The 24,742-nt window shown below is 41.1% G+C and overlaps 1 protein-coding gene across 2 annotated transcripts in view; it reads left to right on the forward strand.

Moving 5' to 3' along the window:
- Positions 1–24,742, forward strand: part of TXNRD1 (thioredoxin reductase 1) — a 70,782-nt gene that overhangs the window by 14,440 nt on the left and 31,600 nt on the right. For both annotated transcript variants that reach the window (XM_045467214.1, XM_045467215.1), the window contains exons 3-8: positions 7,751–7,873; positions 9,986–10,058; positions 12,540–12,659; positions 18,478–18,620; positions 19,035–19,150; positions 20,387–20,612. In XM_045467214.1, coding sequence (XP_045323170.1) covers positions 7,787–7,873; positions 9,986–10,058; positions 12,540–12,659; positions 18,478–18,620; positions 19,035–19,150; positions 20,387–20,612 — 765 coding nt within the window. In that variant the 5' untranslated portion in view covers positions 7,751–7,786. The remainder of the gene's footprint in view (positions 1–7,750; positions 7,874–9,985; positions 10,059–12,539; positions 12,660–18,477; positions 18,621–19,034; positions 19,151–20,386; positions 20,613–24,742) is intronic.

Consider the following 24,742-nt stretch of genomic DNA (forward strand, 5'->3'; position numbering starts at 1 on the left):
TTTATGCTGAAATATATAACTAACTTGCCCATATGTTCTTTACTTCACCATAAAGACTTGCTTTTTCTTTTTGTTGCTTGCATTTATGAATTACAATCTTAGAAGTTATGCTAAAAATGTGGGTCTTTAAGAAAACAATCTTGAAGGTGCAGAGCATGTCTATTTGTAAGCTACTTTTCTTTCTTTCTCTTTCTTTCTCTCTCTCCTTCCTTCCTTCCTTCCTTCCTTCCTTCCTTCCTTCCTTCCTTCCTTCCTTCCTTCCTTCTCCATGCTGTATGTGGGGCTTGAATGCAGGACCTAGAGATCAAGAGTCACTTGCTCTATGGACTGAGTTGCCCATAAGTTTTTGTTTTTTTTTTTTTTTTTTTTTTTTAAGTTTATTTGGAGCACCTGGATGGCTCGGTTGAGGGTCCGACTTCAGCTTAGGTCATGATCTCACCTTTCGTGAGTTGGAGGCCTGCATCTGACTTGCTGCTGTCAGCACCAAGTCCACTAAAGATCCTTTGTCCCCCTCTTTCTCTGTCCCTCCCCTACTCACGCCCTCTCTCTCAAAAAAATAAGTAAACATAAAAAAATGAAGTTCACTTATTTGAGAGACACTGTGAACGGGGGACTGGCAGACAAAATTGCAAAGTAGGCTTCATGACCTGAGCCGAAGCCAGGAGTCAAGTGCTTAGCTGACTGAGCCACCAGGAGCCCCCTAGGCTGCTTTTTTTCATCCCTATAGGAACTTAATCTGGGGTAGTAGTGGACTTTGCCATTAGGCATTATTTGGCAAGTGGATAAGTATCTGGCTTGGGAAGAAGTAACAATGAACTTTCCTACTAAGTCTTGTGTAGAATAGGGAAAGGAAGTCCAAAGACTAAATAAATGGCATCAAGATTGACAGGAGTTGATCCTAATGTGTGTTGGGGACAGATTCTTCAGTAGTAGTTGAGGTTTTTTGCCAAAATAGAAATTTCTCACAAAACTTGTTCAGTTGTTTTCTAAAGTAGCCATTCCTGGGGTGCCTGGGTGGCTCAGTTGTTTAAGGGTCTGACTTCAGCTCAGATCATGATCTTACGGTTTGTGAGTTTGAGCCCTGCATCAGGCTCTGTTACTAACAGTTCAGAGCCTGGAGCCTGCTTCGGATTCTTTGTCTCCCTCTCTCTGCCCTTTGCTCACTTGTTCTCTGTCTCTTTCTCTCTCTCTTAAAAATACATCAATGTTAAAAAAAAAATAAAGTAGCCATTCCTTCCCCTTTTCCTTCCTTTCTTTCCTTCTTTCTTTCCTTTTTTTTTAAAGTTTTTTATTTTGAGAGAGAGGGAGCGTGGGAGTGCAGGGGAGGGGCAGAGAGAGAGAGGAAGAGAGTGAGAATCTCAAGCAGCCTGCACACTGAGAGTCCCACTGCAGGGCTCGAACTCAATAACGAGATCATGACCTGAGCTGAACTCAAGTTGGATGCTTAACTGACTGACCACCCAGGCGCCCCTCTTTCGCCCTTTTTCATAAAGGAATGCTAACTTTGCTGGGTGTGCCACCCTTTCATTTATTTAGCATCATGGAAGTATCATTTGGTTTCACTGATTCTCATTTTAGCCTGTCTTTAGTACCCAAGTTCCTTGGGTTTTCCAGAGATTTGCCATTAGAGGAAAAGAATTTCTTAGTAGCAAGAGGATTCTGCCTCACTTTTTTTACTCATCACTGGATTGCTCAGTTAAGTGCCCAGTGTCTTTACAGAGTATTGGAGACTTGACTAAAAGCATCAGTAGAGAATGTACAGATTTGGGGGGAAGGTAATTTTGGGGGCCTTCTCTAAAGTTAACAGCTTTTAAAATCTAAAATCATGTTGACCACTTGTTTCTGTTTTTACTGTGACACCTTAGTTGCCACATCATTTTGAAATTAAAGTGACAGCTTACCTTGAAGGAAAAAAGAATTGACCAATAGATAATTACAGAGATTAGATATGAGGCAAACTGCAGATCTGCTGGTTTCCCAGGAATATAATTAGAGGGGCTTAAATTTCACAGGTTCAATAAAATCAACTGAAATTTAGGAGAATATTACAGAAAGAATTTTTAACTAGAACTTTATTGTGTAACAGAACCACTTTCTGATCAAAGCACCTGGAATCAAATCCTGACTTAATTAACGTTCTAGTTAGAGGCTTTGGGCAAATTATTGAACGTGTAAACCATAGGTTTTTGATTTGCTAAATAGGAATAACACCTGTCTCTTAAGTTTACAATAAAGATAAAATTGGAAAATGTATGTGACAAGGACAGTTGGCTCTTAAACAATGAGGGGTTTAGGGACACCATCCCCCCTGCACAGTCAGAAATGCAACTGTAACTTTTGATTTTCTCAAAACTTAACTACTAATAGCCAGCTGTTGACCAGAAGCCTTACTGTTAACATAAAGTCAATTAAAACATATTTTGTATGTTATATGTATTATATACTATATTCTATAATAAAGGAAGCTAGAGAAAATAGGAAAATCATAATACTGAGAGGAGAGAAATATGTTTATAATACTCTATTTATTGAAAAATCCGCATATAAGTAGACTGCATTTCAAACCCATGTTGTTGGAGGGTCAGCTGTACTTAGAAACCTGAGTTCCGGGGTATGGTATAGTGAGAAGAGCAGGAGCTTAGTAATCATTTACTCCTGGGTTCAATTCTTAATTCATCGGGCGACTTTCTTCATCTCTAAGGGCTTCTATATTATCGTTTATGAGATGACCACATTGGAAGGCTATTGTGAGGACTAGATGGGATAATATATACAAATGGGATAATATATGCAAAGCACCTCGCACAGTGTCTGGCTCAGGAGTGAGCCCTCATATTAGGGCCTCCTCTCAGGGTCAGAAATTCTGTGCTGTAAGCTACTTTAGTGGTGACATCTCTGTCACGGTTCATTCACTTTATATCTAGATAGGACTTCCTCATGCCTTTGCCTTTGTCTTGGGGAATCTATTATCAAGTGATTGGAATTGGCAATTGTTACTTACTCAGCAATTGTTTGAGTGTTCACTGTACCAGATGCTGGTCTAGGCAGTGGGGGGAAAGTGGTGGACAGGAAATGGACCGTCTCTTAGGGAATTTATATTTTAGTGCATGTAGTAGTGTCCTATTGCTGCTGTAACAAATTGCCAAACTTTTAGTGGCTTAAAATAACAGAAAACGTATATTATATTATAGTTCTAGAGGTTGAAAGTCTCGTATCTGTTTCTCTGGGCTGAAATCAAGGTGTTAGCAGAACTGGTTCTGCTGAGCCTCTGAGGGGAGAATCTGTTTTCTTGTCAGTTTCAGAGGCCACCTGTAATCCTTGCTTTACAGGGTCTTCCTCCCATTTTCAGACTTGCCAGTGCAACTTCTTAAGTCTGTCTTCACATTTACTACTGTAGTGAAGTCTCCCTCTGCTTCCTTGTATAAGGTTATGGTATGTGTTAATGGAGTTGCAAGAAGCAAAAGGAAAAAGTTGTTTGGGAAATTTAGGAAGACCTTAATGGAAGAAACGGATATTGTATTGGAGACTTAGAATGTTGGTAAAAGAACCCACCGCCCCCCCCCCCCAACTCCTGAAGGAATGCCTTAGAAAGGGTGATGTGTTTGTGTGTATTGAATAAAAATAATACAACATCGGTGTTTACTTACTGTTTATATACTGTGTCAGGATTTGATGGCAAGAGGGCATTTCTTTTTTCTTTTTTTTTTTTTTTCAACGTTTATTTATTTTTGGGACAGAGAGAGACAGAGCATGAACGGGGAAGGGGCAGAGAGAGAGGGAGACACAGAATCGGAAACAGGCTCCAGGCTCTGAGCCATCAGCCCAGAGCCTGACGCGGGGCTCGAACTCCCGGACCGCGAGATTGTGACCTGGCTGAAGTCAGACGCTTAACCGACTGCGCCACCCAGGCGCAGAAGAGGGCATTTCAAGTGAGGTGTGGCACAGGGAAGTGCAGGGGACATCTGTTAAACACTCCAGGAGCTTTTTGACCACGCAGGTTTCCTTCTCTGGGAAGGGGAGAATTAGTAACCTAAAGAGATTGTTCCTACCAATGTCTGTGCCGATATGCATTACCCTGCCGTTTGGTGTAGTACAAGGGTATGTTAATTTCATTTTACAAAATAAAAAGACAGACTCCCTAAGGATTAGGTGATGAGCCCAAGTCACCTAGCTTAGAGAGTGGTAGAGCAAGTGTTTTAACCCAGGTCATTTCAACACCAGAGCTGATGTATCATGGTAAGAAAAAACTAGTACATGTCTCTGCTCAGTGGATATGAATCATGTTTGGTGGGGAGGAACATAAAAATCATTCTAATTTTGAAGAAATCTGGGACACTTGAATTGTTTTCTATGTTGTGCCTTTTCAGAGGTGAGTCTGGAGCAGTGTTTCACTAGGGGTAGGGGTGGGAATACGCATTTTTCCTAAGAAGCAGATGGAAAAAGTGAAAGAATATCCAGTATGTAAGTCTGGCAAACACCTGCTAGGGGTGAGGTGCTGTGTCCTATAGTATTGCTTCTCAAAGTGAGTTCTTCTGGGGACTTCCTGCGGCCCTAACAGGAAGACCTTGAAGTCAAAATTATCTGCATAATACTAAGATGCTTTTCTCATCTAATTCCTTCACGAGTCTACCATGGAGTTTTCCAGACAGGTGACTTTGTAACAGACTGAACGCATCAAAGATATGAGTGTCTTTTATTAAGACAGGCATTAAAAAGAATTGTACTGTCACTAATTAAAAAATTATTTTTAACAAGTATGTTTAACAGTAATGCTTAAGGCATTTAATATTTTAATTTAAAATATTTTAATGTTAACATTTCTTAGTTTTAACTTCTGTACACTAAATAAATAAACCTCACATTAACCAAAGCTCTTTGGGGTCCTACATAATTTAAGGTTGTAAAGGGATCCTAAGACTAAAAAGTTTGAGAATTCTTGTTCTTTATCAGGTAATATAGTCAGTGGCCACTATTTCTAACAAGCATAATTGGAGGAGAAGGGGGGGGGCATTTTTCTTTTCTGTCTTACCCATCTGTGTGCTCCTCCTTGACATTGGGGGAGCTTTATTCTGCCTGTCTTGTTTACATTTTAGGTGGCAAACCACTTAACTTAGACCTTAAGGATAGCAATTTCAGTTTTAAGTTGGATTGGAATTTTAAAACACTATGTGTAGTTTTGGGGTCAGTGGACTGCTTTAGTTGCCTGTGTCTTACTGTTATACTTACAGAGTCAAAAGTGTTCAGGCTCACTTAGTTTTCTTCATAAAATCTGTATTCTGGTTGATAGAATTTGACTTTTAAGCTTGAATAAGAATCAGGTGTGATCCAGAATTTCAGGACAGAACAGATTATACATTGGTGGCTTTTCAGCATGACAGTGTGTTTTCTTTCTTTTGTTCTAGTAGATAATGGTGGGGGTGGTTATGAAATGGGTAGTTTTCATTTAGACAGCCAGTGACGGTCTTCCAGCACTGTGCCAAGTACTTGCAGATAAAACTGAGGCTGAGATTAAAATGGTAATACGTTATTTTTCCAAAAGGACATCTAGCGGCATTTATTAATTCTTTTAAGCCAGCAAGTCAGCCTGTGCTCCTGGAGACCGACTAGAGAGTAATGTTTGTTACCTGAAGCTTATAACGGTCCTGTGATCTGAATGGCTATTATTACCAAATTGTTTTTCCCCCCACAGTGCCTTGTACTGAAGGAGGAGCCTCTGCCAAAATGCCAGTAGATGAATACTGGCTGTGTTTACCAGCCTCTCACGTTAGACCTTTTGTACAGACGGTCAGGTTGATGCAGTCTTGTCCCCATTGTTGCTGGTACCCACGTGCTCTCCCTTCAGTCTCTGAGCCGTCAGGTGCACGTGCCACCCTGCCAAGGGGCAGCCACGGTGCCATGCCTCTTCCTGCACCTTCCTCCAGTGCGCCCCCTTCCGCGTCCCCAGCATCCTGCTCTACTGACCCTAAGCTCTGCCCTTCGCCCCCTACAGCTGATGGTAGGCAGGAGAAAAATGTGGCATCGGGGCTGGTAAGTTTGGGGGACTTTTATCGATTATTGAGACTAAAACTTCATTTTTAAAAACACTTTTTTGTTGCTGGTATAACATTTAGCACACATGTTTGTTTTAATAAAAGGTAATATTAAAAATACCACCAAAACAGGAGGCACCTGGTTGGCTCTGTTGATTAAGCATCCGACTCCTGAGCTCAGCTCAGGGCTTGATCTCAGGGTCATGAGTTCAAGCCCCGCTCTGGGAGTGAAGCCTGCTTTAAAAAATAATCACCAAAACAGTGTTCCAAGCTAATATGAAATATAACTCATGTATATAAAACCTAGTGAAATGAAATGGCTTTTGAAGTTAAAAGTCTATAATATTTATATTATAAAGTCTGTTATGTGCCAAGTACATGGAAACTAATACAGTATAGGAGGCCTCGTGCCTGGGTAGTTTAAGGCAGTAAGCTTTAGGGGTGCCTGGCTGGCTCAGTGGGTAGAGCATACAACTCTCAATCTCAGGGTTGTGAGTTCGAGCCCCATGTTGGGTGGAGAGATTACTTAAAACAACTAAAAAAATACATTTAAAAAAATGTGTTCTTAAAAAAAAGTTTTACAGAGTTGTGCTTAATTTATTGTCTCCCCCACCCTCCCCCACTTTTTATTTCTTTCCTTATATAAAGTATCTTGGGAGGCTCCTGGGTGGCTCAGTCAGTTAAGTGTCCAGCTGACTCAGGTCATGATTTCACAGCTCATGAGTTGAAGCCCCACATCAGGCTCTGTGCTGACAGCTCAGAGCCTGGAGCCTGCTTCAGATTCTGTCTCTCTCTCTCTGCCCCTCCCACACTGTGCGCAGGCACGATCTCTCTCTCTCTCCCTCCCTCCCTCCCTCAAAAATAAATAAACATAAAAAAATAAATAAAATGCCTTGGAAAAGCAGGGACTTTTACATTTAACTTTTCTTGTAGGTAAATGTCAATTAATGCTTTTGTTCTGAACTTTTTACCTGAGCAATGTAGAAAAGTTTTAAGTATTTGGCTAATTTGTTTCAGTTGCTATTTACCAGGCCTCTATCTTTTTTTTTTTTTTTTTTTTTTTTATATTTATTTTTTAGGAGAGCACAAGCGGGAGAGGGGCAGAGGGAGGGGGGCAGAGGATCTGAAACAGGCTCTGTGCTGACAGGATAACAGCAGTGAGCCCAATGTGGGGCTCAAACTCAAGAACTGTGAGATCGTGACCTGAGCCGAAGTCGGACGCTCAACCAGGCGCCCCTACCAGACCGCTATCCTAATCTGAGAACTTAGGCCACTTATTTTTGTACCTTTGGCCAGGAAATAAAGATGACTACTGAATGGTTCTTGATGGTTTTATTAAAAACATACAGTACAAATATTTTAAAAACCAAATTTAAAACCTAGTGTAATAATTCTGGGGAAAAAGGACTGATGATCATACTTCATTTAGGACTAAGTTGATTTTGTTGGAATGTCAGGGTCTAACATTAGGAGTACTATATGAACATTTCAGTTAGCTATCTGTGATGCGAAAAGGAATTAGGACAGTCCTAACAAAAAGCAAATTCTTGGTCACCACTTGAAAAGAGGGTTGAACATTTTCTTCTTGTGTGCTGTGATAGAAGTTAAACGATATTTTTCCTTTGAATATTCCTTTTGCTTTTTTCAGAGAAAGGTTTTCTCACAAAACTTTTCGGCATTGCTGCTTTTAAGTTAACTTATTTCCTCTTCCTTTTCTTTAGGCTTATCAGGAGGGCAGACTTCAAAAGCTACTGAAAATGAACGGCTCGGAGGGTCTTCCCGAGTCCTATGACTATGACCTCATCATCGTTGGAGGTGGCTCAGGAGGGCTGGCAGCTGCTAAGGCAAGGCTCCTGTGTGTCATCTGGGTGATGGGTAGGAGTCACGCTCTGGATAGACGTCCGCCGGTTTTCACTGGAATTAGGTTGAGCCACTCTTGTGACATTCTGCACCTTAACTCGGGCAGGACATGTTTACAAAGGGACTATTTTGTAAATCAGTTTTCCAGGTTGAACTGTACCTTCTTTGTGAAAGTACTTCTACATGCCAGTACCGTGCCCCGTATTTTGGGACACATTTTCATTCATTTTAAGTTTGGCTGACTTTTCAAAGATAGTAAAGGTGTGGTATAGAAACAGTTTGAAATTAAATAAATATATTTCTTACTCTTTATAAATATCAATATTAGGTTTTTTTCACTTTGATGATTTTCCTGTTCACAGGCCCTCCTCCCCAGTAGAAAAATGGAGAGCAGTTGGATTCCTTAAACTTAATCATTAAAAACGTTTGCCTCCTGGGGCACCTGGGTGGCTCAGTCGGTTAAGCGTCTGATCTTGAGGTCTGTGAGTTCAAGCCCTGCATCAAGCTCTGTGTTGTCAGCTCAGAGCCTGGAACCTGCTTCAGATTCTGTGTCTCCCTCTCTCTCTCTGCCCCTCCCCCGCTCGCTCGCGCACGCTCTATCTCAAAAATACACATTAAAAAAAATGGAAAATGTTTGCCTCCCTTGTATAAGAAGTGAACTAAGAGAATACCCACTAACTCTGGTCTGGGGGTCATGGGGGAGAGGAAGTATAAATAAGGGAGTTTAAGGAATGAGATTCCTGGTCCTAAATTGAGATACATCTTCCATGTGTGAGGGGCCAAGGGCCCTTGGGACTGTCATCCTTCTCCAACAGGTACTTTTATTTTTTTTTAAGTTTATTCATTTTGAGAGAGAGAGAGAGAGCGAACGAGCATGTGCATGCATGCGTGTGCATGTGGGTGGGGGGTTGCAGAGAGAGAGAGGGAGAGAGAGAATCCCAAGTAGGCTCTGTGCTGACAGCTGTCTTTCTCTCTCTCAAAAATAAACCAACGTTAAAAAAATTTTTTTTAAATAAAAGATGACATGGTTTAAAAGGTGTAGCTTGTGGGTCAGTAAGGGTAGATTCAAATGAAGCTGCCCAAATGAGGAGCAGGCCAGCATCTGGCATGAAGCCATACTTAGCTATAAATAATTCAGTAATAATACTGGATGTATTTTACTCTAGTTCTGGTGAGTTTTATTTTTCTTCTATTAAAAAAAATTTTTTTTAATGTTTATTTTTGAGAGAGAGCGTGATAGAACATGAGTGGAGGAGTGACAGAGAGAGAGAGAGGGAGACACAGAATCCGAAGCAGGCTCCAGGCTCTGAGCTGTCAGCACAGAGCCCGACGTGGGGCTCGAACTCAGGAACTGCGATTGGACACTTAACCGACTGAGCCACCCAGGCGCCCCTCGTTCTGTTGGTTTTAAAGGAAACATAGACTCAATCCTTTCAAATAACCTTTGGAGGTTCTAGTTGCCAATACACAAAACTTATTCTCTGAAAAAGATAAAGGATACTCTGCAAAATGAACTTCTGACTATTGTCATCACTCCCCTAAAATCTATTTGGAAAGCTCATAGATACCATCAGCTTTCTTACTGGCTTTTCATGTGAAATTTTCGGAAATCTGACGATTTTAGAAGAAAAACTTTTCCAATATTCTGCCTAGATACTGAATTAGATAAAACTTAAAATACTTTCAGAAATACTTACAGAATACAGATTGAATCAAGGGTTGTAGACTGTCCTAAATCTTTTTTACTGGCTATTCACCTTCTGCCTGCTTAGAAAAGACCCCAGGTTCTTCAGATTATTGCTTAATATGTTACTGTTTGCATGGAATTATGTAAGAGGATACTGGTGTGTCCGGAAGACAGTTTTACAGCTGTGCTCTGTATGTTCTTTACAACTACCCTGTGACTGTCTCAGTTGCCTAATTTTTATTTTGGAGTCTCACTAACCATCTTGGTGCAGTATCTGAAGTTCCAGGCAGTAATAACTGGTTATGCTATGGGCACTGTAGCTTAATAAGAATAGCTTGGATTTTTAACAGTCCATTTCTCATCTGTCATGGTCACCTTTCGAGTTCATTTTAATACGTTTATTTTCTAGGAGGCAGCCAAATATGACAAGAAGATATTGGTCCTGGATTTTGTCACTCCAACCCCCCGTGGAACTAGATGGGGTAAGCTTTGAAGTATTTTAGAAGTGGATTTGTGGGGCGCCTGGGTGGCGCAGTCGGTTAAGTGTCCGACTTCAGCCAGGTCACGATCTCGCGTCCGTGAGTTAGAGCCCCGCGTCAGGCTCTGGGCTGATGGCTCAGAGCCTGGAGCCTGTTTCCGATTCTGTGTCTCCCTCTCTCTCTGCCCCTCCCCCGTTCATGCTCTGTCTCTCTCTGTCCCAAAAATAAATAAACGTTGAAAAAAAAAAAAATTAAAAAAAAAAAAAAGAAGTGGATTTGTAGGAGCAGGTTTTTCCCTGGCATATGTTTAAATGGCTCCTAAAACCCAATTAAAAATTTAAAAGTTAAATTAAAACAACAAACAAAATATATGCCTCTTTCACTTGTGCTAAGTTAAAATGGAAATGTTAAATGTTGAAAATTTGGAGTTTCTGGCAGTGTCAGGATGATGCAAAATCTTATCCACAGCTGTCATGATGATTTAAAACTAAAGATTTGAGTAATTTGGTAAACTTAGCGATTTAATGACTGAAAGTTGAAACACTTACCTGTGGGTTTCTGTTTTAAAACCAGTTCCTACATTCAATAAGAACTGGAATCAGATATCTCAGTGGAGGCCCATGCTGCTTCCAAATCTTGTTGAATCAGTGTTCTGCATTCATTTATTCCACAGATGTTAATTGAACACTTACTATGAACCAGGGCATTGGAGATGTAGCAGTGGGTGCGGTAGACGTGAAGTTCTTGTCCTTGTGGAGTTTATATGCTAGCGGGGAGACAAGAGATAAGCAAGAACTGTACAAATTATGATGAGTAGTACTAAAAAAATTATATGGTGGGATAGAGAGGAACTGGGTAGAGGAAAGAGTTTAACTTTGAGAAGATTATCAAGGAAGGCCTCTGAAGAGGTGGCCTTTAAATGAGGCCAAAAGAATAAGAATGAACCAGTTATGCCAAAAGCTGAGGAAGAACCTTCCCGGGGACTTTTCTTGGTCTCTGTCACAGAATAGAACATATAAAGGCCCTGAGGCAGGTGGGAGTCCTTCATGGTGGTAGCATGGGTGATACGAGCTGGACGTAAGATTAGAGACGAAGGCAGGTGTCAGGCTGTACAGGTCTCAATAGGCCAAGATGAGGAATTGGACCTAATCGAAGCCTAGTAGGAAGCCTTTGAGAGGGGGATTGATGTGATACATAAATTTTACCAAGATGACTTAGCTGCTCTCATTAGAAGGCAAGAAGCAGGAACTCTTGGATAAGAGAGTGTCTCACTTTCTAATTCATCCATTCAACAAATATTTATTAGGTGTCAGTGTTGTGTTGGACACTATTCTTTTTTTTTTTTAATTTTTGTTTTAACGTTTACTCATTTTGGGAGACAGAAAGAGACAGAACATGAGTGAGGGAGGGGCAGAGAGAGAGGGAGACACAGAATTTGAAGCAGGCTCCAGGCTGTGGGCTGTCAGCTCAGAGCCTGATGCAGGGCTCAAACCCACGAACTGTGAGATCATGACCTGAGCTGAGGTCACATGCTTAACCAGCTGAGCCACTCAGGTGCCCCATTTTTTTTTTTAAGTTCATTTATTTTGAGAGAGAGAGAGAGAGTGAGTGGGGGAGGGACAGAGAGAGAGAGGGAGAGAGAATCCCAAGCAAGCAGGCTTCTCATTGTCAGCACAGAGCCCGATACGGGGCTTGAACCATGAGATCATGACCTGAGCCAAAGTCGAATGCTTAACCTCCTGTGCCACCCAGGTGCCCCAGGCACTATTCTTGTGCTGGGGATAGCCCCTCTGGCCTGGGGAGGTTGCGTTCCATACTGGCAGTCTGGAAGCATTCTCCTCAGTAGGCTTCTGTTTTCTGAGCTGTGACGTCTGCTGCCATCTTGCAATCTCATGCCATTTTGTCTGCCTCCCTGCCTGCCTGTATTTTGTTCTAATGGAGACAGTCTAGCGCCATGTTCTTTGGTCTCAGAGATGCTAAAGCTTGTGTTTGTTTTGGTCATGAATCCTTTTGTGAGAGTCCATGAAAGCTGTAGACCACCATCTTAAAAAAATGCTCACATACACCACATTTTATTTGTAGTTCCAGACCCAACGCAGTCCAACTGTGGCTAGCTTAATAACCCCTTTACCATATAGTTCTGTTCAAAGATTTGGTGGCAAGTATAGGATTGCATGCAAAGTAAAATTTCAATTTCTGGCATCTTTATCAGCAGTCAGTTAATTTTGAATTTTTGAGGGTATGGAAATTGTGGAAATCTCGTTTTTCTTTTGTTTGAGGGTGAGGTCACTCACTGTGTTTGATACATAAGGCTCTCTGAGCTTACAAATGCCTTGAAACTTAGGAATGAATTTGCATAAACAGTATTGGGCTACGTTGGGCAAATAAATTATGATCTTTTGTAGCACATTATAATGATTACTGACCTTTTTCCATCAAGGATCGTGAAGCAGGGTATAAACTTATTTCTTGATGTTGTTGCAGGTCTCGGAGGAACATGCGTGAATGTGGGTTGCATACCTAAAAAACTGATGCACCAAGCGGCTTTGTTAGGACAAGCCGTGCAAGACTCTCGAAACTACGGTTGGAAGATCGAGGAGACAGGTATGGGGGGAGAAGTTGCTTGTGTTTTTGAGGGGGTGCGAGCTGTGGTCTGGGGACGCAGCATCCATTTTTACAAGACTAGAGGATAATCTGGAAGTTTTTATTGTTTATGTTTTTTATGTATAAAATGACTGCAATTACCTTGCGTCACTAGCTGCACAGAACAGATACTGTCCTTAGAGTGTCTTTCTGTAATAGAAAACCAGAATTTTTTCAGGGGTGCCTGGGTGGCTCAGTCGGTTAAGTGTCCGACTTCGGCTCAGGTCATGATCTCACAGTTCGTGAGTTCGAGCCCTGTGTTGGGCTCCGTGCTGACAGCTCATAGCCTGGAGCCTGCTTTGGATTATGTGTCTCTCTCTCTCTCTGCCCTGCTCATGCTCTGTCTCTGTCTCTCAAAAATGAATAAACTTAAAAAAAAAAAACAACAGAATTTTTTCAGGTAAATTCGTTTTGTATTATTCCTATTTTGTTTTATTTTTTATATTTTTTATATTTTTAATTTTTTTTTTTTTTTTTTTTTTTTTTTTTTCAACGTGTATTTACTTTTGGGACAGAGAGAGACAGAGCATGAACGGGGGAGGGGCAGAGAGAGAGGGAGACACAGAATCGGAAACAGGCTCCAGGCTCTGAGCTATCAGCCCAGAGCCTGACGCGGGGCTCGAACTCACGGACCGCGAGATCGTGACCTGGCTGAAGTCGGACGCTTAACCGACTGCGCCACCCAGGCGCCCCTCCTATTTTGTTTTAAACTAATCTCCTACACCCAACATGGGACTTGAACTCACGACCTTGAGATCAGTAGTCATTTGCTCTATCAACTGAGCCAGCCAGATGCCCCTCAAGTCAATTCTTATAATTACATAGAGTTTCATAAGGGAGTGCAAATTTATTTGCTTTCCTTTGAAGTTGTTTTGTTTTTCTCTGTCCAAAGAAATCAGTTTATGAGCGATATTTTTGGGGTGGAGGGACTCTGTTTGTCGAGAAAGCGTTGGTTAGTCTTTGGATAAAATATGTAGAGTACCCTAGCAACCCTAGAGAACTTGAAGAGGAATTTATTGCCTTTAGAAAGTAGGTTGTATTATTTGGTAGAAGAATAAAATGAGGTTGGCACAGCTTCATAGTTAATTAATGACATAGGTCACCGTGTCCTTGAAGAGGGAAACTCTAACCTTATCTAATATTAGTTTCAAGATCTACAGGGTATGGGACATTTGCTAGGGTAAATTATTCTATAACTTTTTCTGAGTTTTAATTAATAGTTTATTAAATATTAAAAAAACAAGGCATAAATACATGCTTTGAAAAATTTTGCTCCTACTCAAATTAGTCATGCTTCTTTTGTTTGATGTGTGTACTTCCTGTTTAAAATCAACAGCACTTTTTTTTTCAAGTCTGGAATCTTAGAAAATCAGTTACTTTAAAAGTTTTCTTACGTTGGGGTCATATCTCTTTCCCAGGTCCTTACAAGGCTGTTCTCTGTCCATGACCTTTGGGGCCTCAGGCAGCCTCATGTCCATTTCTCTTTCCAACAAAAAGCGTAGTTGAGCTGATTCCTTTGACCTGTGGAATATGAATCTAACACATAATCTAGCCGTAGTCCACTGCTATTCCCACCTCTACCCTCCCACCCCCCAAGTTACTATTTACTCCCATGTCTGAATGTCTCCCCACTGAGTCTGCCATTAATACACTCTTTCCTTTTGGGAAGCCTACTTTTGTTTTTCTATTTAAATCAAAAAAATTTTTTTTACAAACCCTTGTGTCGAGGGCTGACGTTCGCTAGATCACAGTGAGGGAGCTGCTCTGCTACATATGATGCCCGGACCCAGAAGCAGGTCGTTTACGAATGGTTTGGCACCAGGTTCCCCACAAACGCGTGTTACGTGACCAGCAAGGGGGACGAGCCTGCTTTTAATGTACCTGGTTCATAAGAGGGTCTCCCTTCAGTTAATTTATTAGACTTCTTAGTAGACATTTTAGAAATTTTAGAAATTCTGCTGATAAAGTCATATAATCTTATTGTCAAGCGTCCACTATTTGCAGGTGAGTCTGTGCTGGGGAAATTCAGATGAATAATACAAATTCTGTTAGCATGCAGATTCTGTTAATCACTCACGCACTAATGTCATCGCTGTACAGACTGAGTACCCTGGGAGCCTAGAGGTAGGATGGGTAATGTGATTGAAGTGGTGTCACGTAGCCTTTCCTTCACCCTAGCCTTCCTGACAACGTTAAAGGTGGGTTATTGTCGTAGGTAGACCTGGGCACAACTTGTGACTTTGCCATTTACTGCCTGTGATGAGGATTGGATACAGTAGGGTGGTAAGATAGCTGCCACTCAGCAAACATTAGTTTCTGTCCTTTCCTCTGGACTTGGTGCTTTTAATTCTTCCATTCAGAGTTTCAATAAATTAGAGTAGACCCTGGCAAGCACTTGGCAAGCACTTGGTTCTTTGCTTACTGGTTTGTAGGGAAACCTTTACAGATACTAAAGGAAGTTGTATATTTGAATGAAGTTAGTTTCCTCTTAAAGAGGACACGTAACAGGAATATTAATCTGAAAAAGTCTAGAATTTGTTGGAAAAAGTAAGTTTGTTCCAAGCAAATTTTGATTTACGCAGCTTTATAATTTCCATGTACTGTTATCTACGTAGTGGATGCTATCTGTCCCTTAAATCTAGGTAAAAACAGTGCCGGGGAGCTATACGACTCAACCACACAAATTTTATTCATTCACACAGGGGTCTAGTACTCAAATTGGTATATTGTACTAATTGATGTTAGCTTTAAACTGTCAACTCTTAAGAAAAATGAAGTCATTGGAACAGAATTCTTAATTTAAAAATGTAGGAAGTATATATAGCGGGTGGGTCTTTAGAATCTTAAAAAGATAAGAGTTAAGTACAGGCCTCCGCTGAATGTGGATTTTTGTTAACAGGGCCAAGTGAGTTCATTCTAATAAATTCAGTAACCAGGTGGATGGTGAAATAGAACTTGGTGAATTGGCGGATCTTTCCAGCAAAAGAATATCTCTGTAGCTGTCATGTAACAATAAGGACTGGCTATGCTTATTTATGTTGAATTTATTTCTAAGTTACATAATAAAGAACTAATAAATGTCTAGCCACTGAAGCAATAAAGAGTCATTAGTAGCATGGTCCAGATCTACGCGTTAAAACCAGTAAAAGCTCCCTGAATTTCATGGGGTTTTAAAAGTTGGACCAGATCAAAGTTGTTTTATTTGTCTCTCTTTAAAGAAATTATTTATTCAGCTATGTTAACAGTGTTACTTCTGTGTTTCTTCCCCCTTTCCAGGTTTTAACATTAGAAATACATACTTTTCTGTTTTTAATGCCTTACTCCTCTTGTATTTGTTAGCAGCAGCAATCCCAACGTGTTTGATGAGAGCTGTGCCCTGTATTTAAATCCCTTTACTCTTGGTGAATGGAAACCTAGCGGTTTGTTTATTCTGTTATCTTCAATTTTCTCATTAAGCCTTGGGACCTCTGAAGCTTCCTGTGGCCTAGCAGAAAGAACCAGAGCTGGGCTTGGTGGGAGAGGCCTTCTGTGCCTGCCAGAGTCTACCACTGAGGCAGCAGTAAATTACCTCCCTCCTTTGAAAATGGTTGTGATGAGGAATATAGTGGATTTAAACAAACGTTACTTTATGTCATTAGATCTTAGAGCGAGAAAGAAACTTGGAGGTGTATTTTTCAAATGGGAACCCCCTAGAGGCTGCTGATCCCTGTTCCCACAGATGAAGTGTGAAGGCTTATTTTACATTTTTTGACTAGAAACCTATCTAATCTCACGTCCTTGACCAAAGAACAGCGCTCTAGTTGTCTGGGAGGGTTGTCTTCTCTGACGCTGCAGACAACTCCAGGCATGGTGGAGGAGGAAAGGGACCTGGACCAGGCAGCATAGCTGAATCTGCCTGGGACAGGGGTAGGGGGAGTAACACATCCAGGACTCAGTGTGATCTGCCCTTTTCCTAAAGCTCTGAACTGAGAACGTACAGAGAAAGCCTCAGGCCTTTAAACAAACAAAGAAACAAACAAAAAACCCGGAGCCCAGTCATGTAAACTGGATGAATTGGTCCTTTCTGGAAGATTTCTTTGCTTTATATATTTTAGATTTATCAATTTGAGTTCCCTGTGCTCAAGAATTAAATCTGCCTTTCAGACATTAAGTATTTGAGGATCCCATTATCATTACAAAGAAAGCAAGATCATTGCAGAGTTACTATTCTGTTCCATTCCTAGTGGAGAAACCGGAAGTGAACCCTATCGTCTTTTTTCTGGTGTTGCTAGGTGGAGGCCAGATGGGCAGGTGGGCAGCGTCCCCCACTCCCGTCACCCCGCACCTAGTCCTCTTAGTACTGCAGTCACAGTGGCTTCTGCAGTCACTGTCCTTTCAAGTTGAATTGATCTCCCAAAGTCTAACATTTTACGGTTCTGTGAAACGAACATCGATGATCTGTTCCCTAGGAGGCCACAAACCAATTTTTGTGCTGTCATTCCCGATTCCAGACGCTGGCCATTGTGTCTCGTAGAGTTGGTTCACCACCTCCTATGTGGTCAAGCTACTTAGCCCGGAATCTAAGATTGAGAGTCCTCATTTCCATGACAGTCTTTCAGTATATGTTGATTCTCTTTTCCTTCCTTCTAAACCACAGCTTTCCTAGAATCTGTCTTCATCCTACCACCAGAGTATATTTTCTATGTATCCTATTTTTTTCCTTGTTATTCATAAGGTATTAATTAGTAAATGATTGCTTTTTATGCATTGAAATTCAGTATATTTGTGCCTGACTCAAACGATTCATTTTATAATAGAATTTAAAAATCGTCCTCTCTTTGGTGAGGGAGGGACTTGGGGGGGGGGGGCAGTGAGACAGACTCTCAAAATTCTCTGTCGATATCAAGGGTCAGCAAACTTGTATTATGAAGGGCCAGACAGTAAATATTTTAGGTTTCATGGGACCTACTGATCTGTCACAACTACTCAGCTCTGTCATCATAGCACAAAAGAAGCCTTAGACAACGTGTAAATAAACGATCATTGGTGTATTTTAGTAAAACTGCTTATAAAAAAGGTGATGGGCTGCATTTGACTGTGGGGCCTTAATTTGCCTTTGTTTACCGGCCTCTGGTTTAGACATTGTTACCAGTTTAGTGACTCCAGACTACATCAAGATCCCTTGGGGATTGTTACAGGGTATAGAATCCTCCAGGCTTCACCATTACCCCGGCAATCAGTATTTACAATCAAAGTAAAATTCCCGTTCATTTCTAAAGAAGTAAAAAGGATTATGCATGGTTATTTTAGTTATTATGTGTGGTTATTTTAAGAATTTCCAGGAAGCCTGACATTATGTAATTGTATGGTAGTTTTCTAAAAAAGGAAAGAATATTTGAGCTTGAAAAGGATGTTTATGTGTTTGAAATGAAGGACCCTGCTGTTTTAGACAAAAAGGTCTGCCCTTTGTAATCCATGCGAACAGTTCCTGAGAAGTGATCTTTGCCAGGCGATTGAAAAGCTAAAAACGGGCGCCTGGGTGGCGCAGTCGGTAAAGCGTCCGACTTCAGCCAGGTCACGATCTTGCGGTCTGTGAGTTCGAGCCCCGCGTCAGGCTCTGGGCTGATGGCCCAGAGCCTGGAGCCTGTTTCCGATTCTGTGTCTCCCTCTCTCTCTGCCCCTCCCCCGTTCATGCTCTGTCTCTCTCTGTCCCCAAAAAAATAAATAAACGTTGAAAAAAAAAAAATTTAAAAAAAAAAAAAGAAAAGCTAAAAACATTTTGTGTTATTTTCTTGTGCAGTTAAACATGACTGGGATAAGATGACAGAAGCTGTACAGAATTACATCGGCTCCCTGAACTGGGGCTACCGGGTCGCTCTGCGGGAGAGAAAAGTGACCTATGAGAATGCATATGGCCAGTTTGTAGGTCCTCATAGGATTAAGGTAATTGTGTGACACCCTGAGGAGCTAATGTTTGTTTGTTTGTCTTGAACTTTTGTGAGGGGTAGGGGAGGAAAAGAGAAAGTGATTGTCTTGATAAAAGTAAAAGCCACTGTGACCCACACTGTCCAGTTTGATGATTTTGCAGACACATCTTCTTATGGGCCTTTTCCGTGTGGTTGTGGCAGTGTAAGAATACTGGGTTTGGGGCCAGATTACCTGGATCTGAGTCTTGGCCCTGCCACTTATTAGCCTTATGATTTTGAATAAGTCCGTTAATTTCTTAGAGCCTTAGTACGTATTACCAAATTTTTATGAGGATCAAATTGGATAATGTGGCGAATGGCCTCTGTTCACTATAACTACAATTTTAATGAACACTAGCTTATTAAAAGTTGGCACTTGGTTTCTTTGTAGGCAACAAATAACAAAGGCAAAGAAAAAATTTATACAGCAGAGAAATTTCTCATTGCTACTGGTGAGAGGCCACGGTATCTGGGCATCCCTGGTGACAAAGAGTTCTGCATCAGCAGGTGAGGGGGCACTGGAGGGAGAAAAGGAGGCACCCGTTGTTGAGTTCTACTTTTCAGTTTTTGTCTTCAAACCCATTTAGTCCATTTCCTAGAACTTCCGAGGGTTTTTTGTTTTTGTTTTTGTTTTTGTTTTTATTTCTGTGTTTCTGCCCAAAGGGACAGGGGCCTGGGAAAAAGAGAAGGGAAAAAATTCTTTTATGCAAGAGAACATTTAAAAAATTCAAAACTATAAACATGGGTCTTTCTTACCACCCACTTAACATCACTGTTAACATACAAATACATACTTATATTGAAACTTCTGTTTGAAATTTATACATGTGTGGGCATGTTTTGTAAACATGTTAACATACTATGGTTGACAAATGTGTCCTCTTGGATGCTTTCTGCTGAGGAGTTTCTGCTCATGTTACACATTATTTCTTCTCAGGCCCTTTTTCGGGGAGGGTATGTGATTTTTTTTCCTTTGCATCTCATACAGGGGCAGCTCAGATGGCGACTGTTGTCTTCTCTGTCTTGGATGGGTTTCCTTCTCATATTTAAAAAAAAATCATTTCCTAAAAATGCTTTTGTGATCCCTCTCACGTCTCGTGTATTCTTTACTTGGCTAAAAGATTTCGTCAGCTTTTACTCTTTATAGTTGGTTTTTATATGACAAAACAGTTATGTTGGAAGTTTTCCCCTACTCCTCTCTTGCTGATTCATGTTCTAGATAGATCTTCCACCTCGGAGACTGTGTTTGGCTATGGGCAGCTTGAGCTGCTCGCAGAGCAACTGAGTGGCAAGAAAGGAACTGGGTCTAAGCCCTTGTAAACAGTTTTCATAGATTATGTATGTAGCCAATTGAATGTTTTTAGTTTTTTTTTTTTTTTTTAATTTTTTTTTTTTTTAACGTTTATTTATTTTTGAGACAGAGAGAGACAGAGCATGAACGGGGGAGGGGCAGAGAGAGAGGGAGACACAGAATCGGAAACAGGCTCCAGGCTCCGAGCCATCAGCCCAGAGCCCGACGCGGGGCTCGAACTCACGGACCGTGAGATCGTGACCTGAGTTGAAGTCGGCCGCTTAACCGACTGAGCCACCCAGGCGCCCCGAATGTTTTTAGTTTTTAAAAGTGCATTCTTAAGAAAGCAAAAATATTTATTTTGATTCAGTCATTACTCACATAGGAACATTTTCAATTTCTTTCTTTTCTTCCCCCCCCCCCCACCTTTTTTTTTTTTAATTTCTTTTCAGTGATGATCTTTTCTCCTTACCTTATTGCCCGGGTAAGACCCTGGTGGTTGGAGCATCGTATGTCGCCTTGGAATGTGCTGGATTTCTTGCTGGCATCGGTTTAGATGTCACTGTTATGGTACGATCCATTCTCCTGAGAGGATTTGACCAGGACATGGCCAACAAAATTGGTGAACATATGGAAGAACATGGTGTCAAGTTTATAAAACAGTTCATACCAATAAAAGTAAGTGGAGTTGCTGGTAGGTTTGTTGGTTTCATACTCCTGTTTAGGCAGGAGAGAGAGGGTTGGTTGGGGTAGGTGTTGGAAGCGTTCCTTCTGCGGTCTAAACCATCGGGAGTGCTGCAGTTTCTCAGCTGTGATGTCGGTATATGAACTTGTGCTCACTGCCACCTGAAGAGCTTTGTTCTTCTCTGCAGCTCAGTAATTTCTTTATTCTCATCTCACCCTTCTTACTTTTAGTTCTCTTCTGTTTAATGTTTCCCTTCATACATTCCTTCACTTTATAATCTTTGGTCTGTTATCCTTTGTTTCTTTGTACACACCAGTGATTGAAATAAGAGTTCAAGATTCGGCTGATTTTTAAATGTTCTTCATGAGAAATTTGTCCTTCTGTACCATGTAGTCAACAGATAACACTGTATTATTCTGGCTTCTCTGAAAATGATTATCTAAATTTGTTACATGGGCTTCCTTTTTTTTTTTTTTTCCTGCTTATTTAGTCTCCTTTTGAAAAGGTGGAAAAATATGCCAGGTTACACTGGGAATTGTTAACACCATCACAAATATTTTGATACATAAAAGTGACAAAACCAATCACTTCTCATATCTCTAATAGATGAGTTTCCTTTAGTGCAGGTAAGGATGAGACTGTTGTGTTAAAGTTAAGGAATTTTGGCTGTCATTTGCTCTGTGGGTTAACTTAGGCCCTTTGGGTGACCATGTTAAGAATCGCTTCATGTTGATAAGAGTTCGAGCATTGGGATGAGAATGACCTACTTTCAATACTGTCCTACCATTTTCTTGCTGTATGTCTTTGGGGAAATTATTGAACCTCTCTGAGCTTCAGTTTCTTCCATAAAATTAGGATAATAACAGCAGCTATCTCAGAGTTCTTGTGAAGATTGCATTAGCTGACACTTAGGAAGTAGTTAGAACAGTACCTGGCACAGAGTAAGTCTAATACTGTTGTGAGGGTGAAGCAGCACAGGTCCTGGAAGTTATCGCTACTTGATTCCTGGAGGTGTCTTTTAGGGAGTAGAAGTACATGTGATACATTTGCCTTAGGGCTGTGGTTAGAAAACAGCAGCTGTACATACAAGTTATGTGATGGAAAAGTAACATCTGCTTCTATGATGTCTATTTTTAATTCCAACATGCAGGGCAACATGCAGTGTTACATTAGTTTCAGGTGTACAATACAGTGAGTCAGCACTTTTACCCTTTACTCACTGCTTATGAGAAGTATGTTCTGTGTTTTTGTTTTGTTTTGAGAGACAGAGAGAGAGAGAGAGAGAGTGAGCATGCAAGCAGGGGAGAGGGTCAGAGGGGGAAAGAGAGAATCTTAAGCAGGCCCCGCACTCAGCATGGAACCCAGCTTGGGGCTCCATCCCTTGACCCTGGCATCATGACCTGAGCTGAAATCAAGAGTTGGACTGTTAATCGACTGAGCCACTTAAGTACTCTGAGAAGTGTGATCTTAATCCCCATCACCTATCTCACCCACCCCCCACCCACCTCCCCTCTGGTAACCATCTGTTGGTTTTCTGTAGTTAAGAGTCTGTTTCTTGGTTCATCTGTTTTTGTTTTTGTTTTTTTTTAATTTTTTTTTTTAATGTTTATTTTTGAGAGAGAGAGAGAGACAGAGTATGAGCAGGGCAGGGCAGAGAGAGAGGGAAACACAGAATCTGAAGCAGGCTCCAGGCTCTGAGCTGTCAGCACAGAGCCCGATGCGGGGCTCAAACTCACGGACTGTGAGATCATGACCTGCGCCGAAGTTGGATGCTTAACCGACTGAGCCACCCAGGTGCCCCATGGTTCATCTGTTTTTTTTCTTTTGTTCATTTGTTTTGTTTCTTAAATTCCATATATGAGTGAAATCATGTGGTATTCGTCTTTCTCTGACTGGCTTATTTCGCTTAGCATCCGTGTTGTTGCAAATAGCAAGATTTCATTCTTTTTTATGGCTGAGTAATCATTTTTTATATAAACCACATCTTTATTCATCTACCGATAGACACTTGGGTTGCTTCTGTAATTTGGCTGTTGTAAATGATGCTGCGATAAACGTAGGGGTGCGTATATCCTTTACTGCATCACATATGGTAGTTCTATTTTTTTCTTTAGCTTTTTTTGTTGTTGTTGTTTTAAAGAGCGAGAGAAAGTGCAAACAAAGGAGGGGCAGAGAGAGAGAAAGGGAGAGAATCTTAAGCAGGCTTCACTGGCAGCACAGAGCCCAAGGCGAGGCTTGGTCCCACGACCCTGTGACCATGACCTGAACTGAAATCAAGAGTCGGACGCTTAACTGACTGAGCCACCCAGGTGCCCCGGTAGTTCTGTTTTTAATTTTTTAAGGCTCCTCCAGAATGGCTGCACCAGTTTCTATTCCCACCAATAATGCATGAGGGTTCCTGTTTCCCTACATCCTTGCCAACGCGTGTTTATGTTTTTTGATTTTAGCCATTCTGACAGGTGTAAGATGATGTCTGATTGTGGTTTTGATTTGCATTTCCCTGATGATGAGTGATGTTGACCATCTTTCCCTGTGTCTGTTGGCCATGTGGATGTCTTTGGAGAAATGTCTGTTCATGTTTTCGGTCCATTTTTTTTTTTTTTCAACGTTTATTTATTTTTGGGACAGAGAGAGACAGAGCATGAACGGGGGAGGGGCAGAGAGAGAGGGAGACACAGAATCGGAAACAGGCTCCAGGCTCTGAGCCATCAGCCCAGAGCCCGACGCGGGGCTCGAACTCACGGACCGCGAGATCGTGACCTGGCTGAAGTCAGACGCTTAACCGACTGCGCCACCCAGGCGCCCCTTCTGTCCATTTTTTAATTGGATTTTTTTTTTTTTTGGTATTGAGTTGTATAAATTCTTTATTTTTTTAATAAGTTCAGTATATATTTTGGATACTAACCCTGTATTAGATATGTCATTTGCAAATATCTTCCCCCATTCAGTAGGTTGTCTTTTAGTCTTGTTGATTGTTTTCCTTTGCTGTCCGTGCAAAAGGTTTTTATTTTTTATTTATTTATTTTTTTTACATTTTTTTTCAACATTTATTCATTTTTGAGAGACAGAGTGTGAGTGGGGAAGGGGCAGAGAGAGGGGGAGACACAGAATCCGAAGCAGGCTCCAGGCTCTGAGCTGTCAGCACAGAGCCCGACGCGGGGCTCGAACTCATGGGCTGTGAGATCATGACCTGAGCTGAAGTCGGACGCTCAACCAACTGAGCCACCCAGGTGCCCCCAAAAGGTTTTTATTTTGATAAAGTCCCAATAGTTTATTTTCATTTTTGTTTCCCTTGCTTTAGGAGACATATCTTAGAAAGATATTGCTGTGGCCGATGTCATAGAAAGTACTGCCTGTATTGTCTTCTAGGATTTTTATGGTTTCAGTTCTCTCATTTAGATCCTTAATCCATCTTGAGTTTATTTTTGTGTATAGTATAAGAAAGTGGTTCAGTTTCTTTTCTTTCCTTTTCTTTTTTTTTTTTTTGCACATAGCTGTCCAGTTTTCCCAACATCATTTGTTGAAGAGACTTTTTCCCATTGCATATTCTTGCCTCCTTTGTTGAAGATGAATTGACCATTCCTTTATAATGTCTTAACATTTGGAGAGTTGTGGGCCCTTTTGAGAATCTCATAGACTATCCCCTAGTGAAATAAACCTGTGTCTGTGCACATTAACATTTTACCTGGGTTACCAAGGTGTCTCTGATCTCCTTGGGTCACGGTGAACACATGCTGTGTTATTCAGTGACCTGGTAGAAGCGGCCTTTGGCAGGGAGGAAGGCGAGAGCGCATTGCGTGATGTGCACAGAGATTGTGGGGAATAAAGTCGTTCTAAATGCAGAAATTGTTGTAGACATAGGAAAAGCCTAACTGGAACACAAAAGTGAGTGAGGCAGGAAGGAATTAGAGGTGAGATGAGGCCCTTATCATTTTTAGGTAAATCTGAGCTAATGCAGGTAATCTGACTAATGCAGCTCTTCTCCAAAGATTAGATTATAGCTTAACTACGAAAGACATTTTCAGTATGTTCAGATGGGCTTAACTATGTAAGAAGGAAGGCATTTGAGAAGGGAATTTTTGCTACTTATTAATGGTGAAAGTAAAATGACCCTTGACCATTT

Source organism: Leopardus geoffroyi, chromosome B4, assembly GCF_018350155.1.
Source record: "Leopardus geoffroyi isolate Oge1 chromosome B4, O.geoffroyi_Oge1_pat1.0, whole genome shotgun sequence".
Lineage (NCBI taxonomy): Eukaryota > Metazoa > Chordata > Mammalia > Carnivora > Felidae > Leopardus > Leopardus geoffroyi.